Source organism: Miscanthus floridulus, chromosome 16, assembly GCF_019320115.1.
Source record: "Miscanthus floridulus cultivar M001 chromosome 16, ASM1932011v1, whole genome shotgun sequence".
NCBI lineage: Eukaryota > Viridiplantae > Streptophyta > Magnoliopsida > Poales > Poaceae > Miscanthus > Miscanthus floridulus.
In genome coordinates, this window is record NC_089595.1 from 79,214,165 (window position 1) to 79,223,766 (window position 9,602).

Sequence of the window (9,602 nt, forward strand, 5' to 3'; positions counted from 1 at the left end):
CCTCGTGCCGCCGTGTCAGCATCGGAGGATCCCCTGGGCTGGGAGCCTGGGACGCGACGTGGCCTGAGCCTGAACAACCCCGGCCACCACGACTGGTCGGATGGATCACACGGCGCCTCCGCTCCGCCCCTGCTTTTTGCCCTCCTTTTTGCTGATTAGATTAGACGACGGAAGGAAAGTACGGACGCCGCATTACGGTCGAGCTTTCTCGGTTGCTAACTAATAATGGCGCCAACGGTGGCGGCAAAGGGAAGGTTCCCTGAAGAATCTCCAAGGATTCCTCCCCTCCTCTCGGCTCGGCTCCACCTCGACTACAAGGCTACAAGCCTACAACCAACTCGTACAATAATCCACTCTCTTTGGCGCGTGGCTCTCACTCTCAGAGTGATCCGGCGCGGTGGCGCGTTGCTGGTCCCGGGGCCCCGGCCGCTCAGCTCCTCTGCCGTCGCCGTCGCCCGGGGATTAACAACAGCAGAAATATCATGTCCGCCTCCGATCCAGTCTGGAAAGAGCGGCGGCCGTGGAGCTGGAGCGTAGCCAGTGGCCGTGCGCTGGAGCGCGGGAATGTTCGTTCGCACGCGGCTGTTGGAGTGTTGGTTGCCTGCTGCCCTGGTTCCTTGAATCCTTGTACGTCCGACATGTGCCGATGCCGTTCTGGATGGCCTCTGGGAGTAGGACTGCGACGGTGAGGTCCTCCTTGGCGGGCTCAAGCTGTTACCAGGTCAAGCAATCGCTCAAAAGACGTGCATATATTCCGAAGGAGGTGGACGAGATCGATGGAGCGGGATGCTGCGATCGATTGGGCATTCCCTGCGATCGCGTTCAGTTGGCACTTGGCGGTTGCTGTTGGGACAAGAGTTCTAAACTCCGGCTGCCTCAACCCCCAAGGACTGCAATTGCAAACAAGAGGGCATGCCCCTACTGGAATTTTATTGAAAACTAACACAGGGAACTGCCCCCTCCATCACCAAATAAATTAAATCCTAAAATCCGTGCCGGTCAAACTTTTTTAAGTTTGACTAACTTGATATAAAAGAATAACGACATCTATGACATGAAAATATATTCTACGGTAAATCTAATGATGCTAATTTCATACCATAAATCTTAACGTTTTTTTCGTACAAATTCAGTCAAAGATTAAAAAAATTGACTCAAGACACCTCTAGAAATGAACAGAGGAAGTACAAACGTCTGGAGAGTCAAATTAAGAGACAAAGAAAGAGGTAAAGAAGATAAACCAAGCTAATGAGATCACTGGATCACACCACACACAACAAGAAAAATAGGTACATGAATTGTTGGATAAGTGGATTCCATTACTCAACAGCACCTGTATGAGCGGAAGCTAAGAGCGGGAGCAGCTAGTATTACAGAGCCACTGATGAGTGGGCCAGGCGACCAGCTGAGCTAGCTAGTACGGAAAAAGCATCAAGATGTTGCCACTCCTGTGCTGCCTGGTTCAGTGCTTGCTCTTGATGTGAAACCTTAAACCAGGGCCAGAGAATGTGCGCTCACACACATGCATGGCGAACAAAAGCACAAAGATGAGACTCAACTCAACATCAGCAGAAGCATTATGACCGCCGCGAAATAAAGCTCAAAAGTGGTGTCATGGAATGGATTGGCCTGCATTATTTTGGCCGGGAAAGCGAGAGGCGAGCTAGCTAGAAGCCTAGCCCAGGTGGGACTGGAACAGCATCGGATATATGCATTTATGCGTGCGTGTAACAATCGACGCAACTGGGAATAATCCGGAGTTGGAATTAATCGGGGACGACGGCGAGGGATCGATTAACCGTTTGCGTTGTCCGCTTCTTATCCCATCATCAGTACAGGATGCGTTGCTTGCAGCTTCCTGTTTGCTTTTGACGGATGGTGTTTACACGCTATTCCGGCACTGTTTTCTCCTGTGAGATGCGATGCGATGAGGGTTGGAGACTTGGAGGGCATGCATGCATTATTGGATGCGCTAGTAGTAGATATATATGCTGCAATGTGCTGAAAGAGAACGGCTTCAGGGTACGATCGACGTACTACATTGTGAACTGAAAATGTGTGGAGTATCTGTTGCTCCAAAACAGATTTTTGTGACTCATCAGCAAATGGTGCGGTGGTTCTTCTACAGATGACAGAACGATGTCTATGTATTGGTCTACCTATACAAGGGTAGGAACCAAACATGTCCCTTTTATACCTTGGAGAGGCGTACACGATTTTTTAAGGAGAGTATATATATATATATATATATATATATATATATATATATATATATATATATATATAGAAATATGTATATTTTATTAAAATATTATTAGTAATGAATCAAATGATGTAAAAACTGTGTTGTCAACCCTATATAAAATTTTGGGTCAAATCTATTTTTAACCCCTAACTCATACGGAAGTTTGTTTTTCATCTCCAAACTACGAAGCTGGGTATAAGACGCCCTCCAACTATTAAAACAGGATGAATTTTGTGTATCAAATCAAACCACCACAAGCCCTTGGAACCTGAATGAGCTATGGTTGAATACTAAAAAACAACAAGAGATACTCCATTCCTCCCGTTTCCATGGCCCAATCAGCCCATTTAATCTTGTTCTGATCTAGGCCATGGGCTTGGTCCATCGCACAAACAAACATAATAATACAAGCAATAAATGACCCTAGCCCATCTCCTCCCTTTTGAAAGGACCCTGGGCCATCTCGTATCCGGCAACCACAATGACGATGAGTAGGTGAGAGACGTCACGGCCCGGGCCGTAGGTGGAAATACATATACCACCATCGCCGAAAAACTCCTCAATATCACCAGTATGGTCATGGTTTCAAGCATGAAGCATCACATCCTATATAGTGCCCGTAGGGCCGTAGGTGGATATAGATGTACCACCATCGCTCCAATTCTCTCTCACATAACACTATTAAATCATTCGAAATCATCCGAAAGTGGATCGGCCGAAATCATCCGAAAGTGTGTGTCTAATAGTCCAATCCTAACACGGCTTGGCCACGAGCCGGAGGGGCACCCGCCTGGGCGTGGCCAGCCCGGGCGCGTCCGACATGTCGAGGTCCCCCGGCGCCGCGCCGCCCGGCAGCGCCCAGTCGAACAGTCCCACCAGGTTAGCCAGGGCGAGCTCCACGGTGGCCAGCCCGAACTGCATCCCGGGGCAGACCCGGCGCCCGGCCCCGAACGGGACGAACTGGAAGTGCGCGCCCCGGAAGTCCACCGCCTCGCTCTCGCCGCTATCCAAGAACCTCTCGGGGCGGAACTCGTCGGGCGCGCTCCACGACGCCGGGTCGCGGCCCACGGCCCAGGCGTTGACGAACACGCGGGTGCCCCGCGCCACGTGGAAGCCCAGCACGGTCGTGTCGCGCATGCACTCGCGGGGCAGGAGCAGCGGCACGGGCGGGTGGAGACGGAGGGCCTCCTTCACCACGGCCCGCAGATACGGCGGCGTCGTCGTCGTCGTCGTCGCGCCAAGCGCGTCGTCGCATCCGGCGGCCACGGTGCCGCTGCCGGCCGCCGATGCGCGGACTTCGCTCTTGAGCCGCTCCATGGCCGCGGGGTTCCTCACCAGCTCCGACATGGCCCACTCCAGCGTGATGAAGGACGTCTCGGTCCCGGCCGCGAACATGTCCGCCAGCAAAGACTTGATGGCGTCCCTGGTGAGCTCGAACCCGTCGTCCTGCTTCTCCTCCGCCTGCAGCGCCAGCAGCACGTCCACGAAATCCTCCTCCTCGCCGTCGCCGCCCTCACCATGGCGGCGCCGCGCCTCGTGCTCCTGGACCACCTTCTCCAGCAACTCGTCCCACCGCTTGAAGTTCCTCCACGCCCTCGCGCCGGCGCCGGACAGCGCGTCCGCCCACGCCAGCGACGGGAAGTAGTCCCCGACGCAGAACCCGCCCAGCAGCGCCGTGTTCTCCTCGATCAGCGCCCGGAACAGCTCGCTCCTCCTGCCCTCCTCGTCCCGGGACAGCCTCCCGGTCCCGGACACCGCCCGGCAGATCACGCCGTTCGCGAAGCCGTACAGCGCCTTGCTCAGGTCCACCACGCCCGCGGGCGAGGAGGACGCGCGCTCCCGGATGGTCCGCACCAGCGCGGCGACCTCCCGCTCCCGCATGCCGTTGAAGCTGTGCGACCGCACGGCGCTGAGCACGTGCGCGGAGCAGAGGCGGCGCACGTGCCGCCAGTGCTCGCCGTGGGGCGCGAACACAAGGTCCTGGAACCCGTACGTCAGGATCTCGGCCGTGCGGAAGTAAGGCCGCGTGCTGAAGGCGCCGTCGTGCTCGCGCATGAGCGCCGCGGCGGCGGCCGGGGAGGAGGCCACCACCGCGGGTACCTGGCCCAGGCGGAGCCGCATCAGGTCGGGCGCGCCGTGCGTCGTGGCGAGCGCGCGCAGGGAGCGGTGGGGGAGAGCACCCACCTGGTGCAGGTTCCCGATCAGAGGCAATCCCGGGGGAGATGGAGGGAGGCGAGGTGCGTTCCGGCCGGCGGGCCAGACCTTGGTGAGGAAGAAGAAACCAAGGAGGAAAGGGAGGAGGAGAAGCAGGGAAGAGAGCTCCATGGTTCGATCAGCTTGTTGCAAGAACGCTTCACCCTGGCACTCGGCTCTGTACTAGCTGAATTGTGGAAGATTAGTGAGCTACTAGAACAGATCCTTATACAGCATTGTTTTTTTAAAAAAAAACATCGATAGAATATTTTCATTTTAAAAAACAATATTGACTTCTTTTTTCTCTCTTTGAATATTAATTTATTGGGTATTTATCGAGGTGGATGTGCATCATAAAAAAAACTTATACTGCTATTGGACCAAAGAGGTTGAATGAAGACTTGGCTGACCAATCTGGCTCCAGTCTCCAACTGAATATGAAAGTGAGACATCGCTATCGTTTTGGATGGTGGTGATCTTGCGTTTTGGACAACTCTACTTCTATTTTATATGGAAAAAACAGCCTGAAACCTGAATGTTGTAGCTATAGGTGACCGGCACCGGAAGGTAAAAGGCATTGTCTTCGTTTTACATTTATACTGAAATAAAAACGCAAATGAACAAAAATGGGTAATTCTATTGTTTGACTATACGGCACCTGACACCACAACTGACTAATTCGACAATATGCCGAACTTTGCTCTTGGACACAAATTCACAGGGCAGTTAAGCGATGGATTCACATATGTGCGTCCAACTATACGGGTCATTTAATGGCAAAGCAATGAAGGCTGAAACAGCCACATAGTGTCAAGTGTTCAGATAAAACCGGTTTATGGTTAATGGCATGATGTGCTTGTTCAATTCTTCCTGTATTCTGAGAACTGTGTTGAATGAATACAGCAATTCAAGATAATAACCTATATGGCTCACCGCGATATACATATAACCCAAAACTTGGATTCTTGGTCATCCTGGTGATCTTACCCGGATAAGTATAACTGATATAGTCGTCAAAATTCTGTACCAATGCCTCAGAAATTAAGAGGGGGGGGGGGGGGGGGGGGGGGGGGGGGGGGGGGGGAGCCGAGCTGTTACCTTTTTTAATCTTACAGTTAAAACCTACGCTGTGTATCAAACTGAGTGAATGGAGGGTTATTTTTCCCTTCCCATGTATATATGACGGCTGCTGGGTATAAACCTTGAAGCGAAATGATTTGAGTGCACTTGCAACTCTCAGCATGACGTCATGATGAACGAAATGAATCTGTAGCCCTTGGCGACCTGAGCGGAATACCATCAGCAGCAGATCTGAGAGGAATTCCTTCAGCTGCATAGCCATCCTCATCCGCATGTTTAGGAAGCCGAATCGGTAGATTTGATGGGAGACCTGTGATGCAAACCGATAAGACATTATGAACATGAGTAGTTTTACAGGCCAAGAGGAATGTAAATGTAGACATACCATCCACCATATCCTTTGTCTTGTGAAGAAGAAAAGTCCCAGAAAGGATTGTAACAAAGCCACACATCTCCGTTACAATTTGCGTTGGATTTTGACGATCCCAGTCCTGCATGCAATCAACAACAACAACAACATAGCCTTTCAGTTCCAAGCAAGTTGGGGTAGGCTAGAGTTGAAACCCACCAAGAGCCCCAAGTCACGGTTCAGGTACATAATTACATATTAAAACAGTACCAAAGCATTGTGAAGGGGGGTTCGCTGGTGCACTATGACAGTTCATCTTATGTAGCAATGTTTCCTACTTCCTCCGTCCCAAATTATAAGACGTTTTGGCATTTCTAGATTCATATCTTTTATTATTTATCTAGACATAACATATATCTATGTGCGTAGCAAAAGCTATGAATCTAGAAAAGCCAAAACGTCTTATAATTTGGAACGGAGGGAGTACTATGCTTTCTCGAGAATGTGTTCGACACTGATACTATCATGGCTGATACATCTGACAGGTCTCCAGTCTTAAACTCTTCGCTGTTTACTAATACCGTATACCGACTTAACAGATTTTAGATTTTCCTTTTTCATGATGGATAGAAAGTTTAATGGGGGAAAAACTGAGATTTTAAATGTTCCGTGTCACAAATCACAACAATTTTGCAAATATTAAGTATTTACTTAAGTTTAATCTAGTGTGTTGAATTGTATCATCAATGCGCAATGATGAAAATGCCTGACATTAAAACCAGCAGCTGACTCATTCAAAGTAAAGATTAATATACATTGTACTGATTGAAATCTTCAGACTATGCAGGATTAGTAAATGAATTTAGTATGAATAATTCAGAGTTTGGTGCAGAATTGTGTAAACAAACACATTTAAGGTCAGAAGAATCGGTCACCTTGAACATTATTACACTAGCCAAGATGGTCAAGGATGTAAACATGGTGTAATATATGGGCGAAACAACTGCAGTGTTGAATGTGTCAAGGGCCTGCAAAATTTAATTTTGGTAAGTCAACAAAATCGTAGGACAGAAGAAAAATGCATAAGGTATCCAAATAGCAAATATTTTTTATATGATCTAACCACTAAGAAAAACCTTCTCTCTTGACACAACTACAGGTTACTGTACATTGGCATAGCGTTGATCATACCATGTTCAGATAGTTCATCTGCGTTACAATGCATGAGATTACAACAAATGAGAACACCCATGTTTGTGGATAGACTAGCTGGTTCATCCCTGAAAATGTAAGCTTCAAGGCAATCCCAAGAGCTTTGACACTCATGACCTGCCAAACCAAGACGAATACATAAGGAGAGCATTTATATCCTAGCATCTCGAGAATAGCTATGTGAATTCACATGAAAATAACTGTTAATCATGAGAAGCTTACCGATAAAGATCCGACAAGAGAACATATGCCAATATATACCATGATATGTGTCTGACCATACTGAGGGACAAAATGGAATATGAGCACAAAAGATGCTGCAAGCACAACAGCTGCATAGAATAGGAATGCTGCAGGACACAATTTGAACCTTAGTACCTGATAAATTAGTATGCTGATGATAGTCAAGGAGAAATGTCTAACAAACCAGTATGTTTTGACTCACGAGGTACCAAATTCAGGAGAAAGTGCAGTACCTGGTTCGGTAGCAAGATCCCACACTTCTGCCACGGACTCAATTTGACGCTCTGGAGGGGCATGAAGCACAATTGTTGTTGAACCCACCACACAAAGAATACAGCCAAGTATACCAAATATATGAAGTTTCTCCCGCAACATAATATGGGCAAGAACAGCACTGAATGAGACATGCTAAAATTATAAGATTTGTAGAAACCTAAACGATAAAAGATGTTGATGTACCAAATGGAGATCACATATTAGTCTAATCCTCACCTGATAATTATGCTAAGTGCACCAAGTGGAGTGACCAAGATAGCAGGAGCAAATGCATAAGCTGCAAAGTTAGCGATTTCGCCAACAATCACTGAAATGGAGTATGGATATCATTAGTACGAAATAATGGAACAAGGTTAATATGCTAGAACCCTATTCATATCAGAAGGAAGAGACGCACTTGTTATCATTCCTGCCCACCACAGTGGCTCAAGCAAGTATGAGTAGCCACCAACACCTGATGGAAATCAGAAAGGAAAGCAAAAGTAATGAGGAAATACACAATGTTGCAACCCATCTAGCAAGGTAGAAGCAAAATAGGCTATGCAAGAGTTACATAATTCACTAGCTATTGACAGAGGCTGATTGTACATGGTTGACTGAGCATCAATGGAAGTATTCAAGTCTTGAGTGGCACAAGTCGACAAAACGGATATTCACATATCTTTTGCAATGGATAATATGCCTTCCTTTGAACATTCCCATTCGCGCCATTTCCATATGCGCATGACATTTTCAACTACGTCCAAGCATCATGGAAGCAATAGGAACTACAAGTAACTAATTCAGCAGCATTAGCCAAAATGCATCGCCCAACCACCAACGTGTCAGCAATCAACTGTGCTGCTACTGCTAGTGATCTTCTGGGATCAATGCCGAGTAAGCAACTACTGATTGAAGTACATTTCAAGTTTCAACAAAGCAGCTCCCAACATCACACGACCTCAAACTATCACCACCGTGCCACCTCACTGCTTAAGCCCCAAGTCCTAACTGCGCTCCGACCCACCGACACCGCCACTGAGATCCAAGGATCTCAGATCTAAGCGGCAAGCCCAGCACGCCAGCAGCGCAACAGCAGCGAACGGAAGCATAGTCGAATCCTGCTACAAAAGCATAGTCCCAAGCAGAGGCAGAGGCAGAGGCAGAGGCAGAGCTGCCTGAAGGACCCTCACCTGCTCGGATGCCGGACGCGCCGGCCTTCTTGAGCCCCTTCTTCTTGACGATGAAGCTGGCACCGATGAAGAGGCTGGAGGAGAGCGCGAGCAGCAGGCCCTTGATGTTGTCCGTCGACATCCCCGTGTACGACTCCACCCATCTCCCCACCAGCTGCGCTCCCCCCATCACGCCGCCGGCCAGCACTCAGGGTCAGGGCCCCTCACTAACTCGCCTTTTTGGCACTTTTGTCCGCTCCGCGTCTCCGCGAGACCGCGACGTCAGGCGGCCGATGGGAGGACCGGAGGAGCCGTGAGCGATTTCTCAGAAGTGAAGTGTTATGATCCAAGTGCACGGTGTCGTGAGGACCCCGCACGTTTCTTTGTAATTAAGGAATAGCTTTTTTTTGGTAGGCATAAAGCATATATCATGATATGATAACTACAGGCTTTGCTATTTTTGAAATTGGATTGAAAATAGATTTATTTTAGCTGCCATGTCGCAGCATTGGAAGTTGGAACTCTCGCCGGATGGCGTTGATTTTTATTTGTTCTAGCTCCTTTTTTCCCCTTACTTTAATTCGCCGACCACGATGAGAAGCTCATCCTCACTTGGGTGACGCTTTCGATGTCGAAACACGGTGCCCGAGTTGCTAATCACATTCAGCGTATCATCAGCCACAAATATGTTGATGGCGTGTGGTGTCCTAATCAGTCTCACCTATCTTCCTCGATCTTCTTTGGAACATGAAATTTTTTTCTTATTCTAATGTTTTTTGTTGATCTAACTTTTTCACGGTTCAACTTTTGTTAGTTTTTCTTTTTAAATGTGAAATTCTTGTGTTCTAAATAT

The 9,602-nt window shown here is 48.5% G+C and overlaps 2 protein-coding genes across 2 annotated transcripts; both read right to left on the reverse strand.

Moving 5' to 3' along the window:
- Nucleotides 1–2,855: 2,855 nt before the first annotated feature.
- LOC136512611 (cytochrome P450 71A1-like) lies at nt 2,856–5,676 on the reverse strand. Its single transcript, XM_066506572.1, has 2 exons — nt 5,537–5,676; nt 2,856–4,625 (listed from the first exon to the last, which is right to left on the reverse strand). The coding sequence occupies exon 2, from the start codon at nt 4,568–4,570 to the stop codon at nt 2,999–3,001; it is 1,572 nt and encodes a 523-aa protein (XP_066362669.1). The 5' UTR covers nt 4,571–4,625; nt 5,537–5,676; the 3' UTR covers nt 2,856–2,998.
- A 6-nt stretch (nt 5,677–5,682) lies between these two features.
- LOC136512613 (probable magnesium transporter NIPA4) lies at nt 5,683–9,098 on the reverse strand. Its single transcript, XM_066506573.1, has 9 exons — nt 8,771–9,098; nt 7,996–8,052; nt 7,815–7,905; nt 7,556–7,716; nt 7,302–7,429; nt 7,059–7,196; nt 6,803–6,895; nt 5,904–6,009; nt 5,683–5,828 (listed from the first exon to the last, which is right to left on the reverse strand). The coding sequence occupies exons 1-9, from the start codon at nt 8,937–8,939 to the stop codon at nt 5,686–5,688; spliced, it is 1,086 nt and encodes a 361-aa protein (XP_066362670.1). The 5' UTR covers nt 8,940–9,098; the 3' UTR covers nt 5,683–5,685.
- Between the last annotated feature and the right edge of the window lie 504 nt (nt 9,099–9,602).

Excerpts from the sequence above, each read along its gene's own strand:
- LOC136512611 (XM_066506572.1), bottom strand. The coding sequence starts at position 4,570 with ATGGAGCTCTCTTCCCTGCTTCTCCTCCTCCCTTTCCTCCTTGGTTTC.
- LOC136512613 (XM_066506573.1), bottom strand. The coding sequence starts at position 8,939 with ATGGGGGGAGCGCAGCTGGTGGGGAGATGGGTGGAGTCGTACACGGGG. Across the intron at positions 8,053-8,770 it reads CGCGTCCGGCATCCGAGCAG|GTGTTGGTGGCTACTCATAC; the intron begins GTGAGGGTCCTT and ends GATTTCCATCAG. Across the intron at positions 6,896-7,058 it reads AGATGAACTATCTGAACATG|GCCCTTGACACATTCAACAC; the intron begins GTATGATCAACG and ends TAAATTTTGCAG.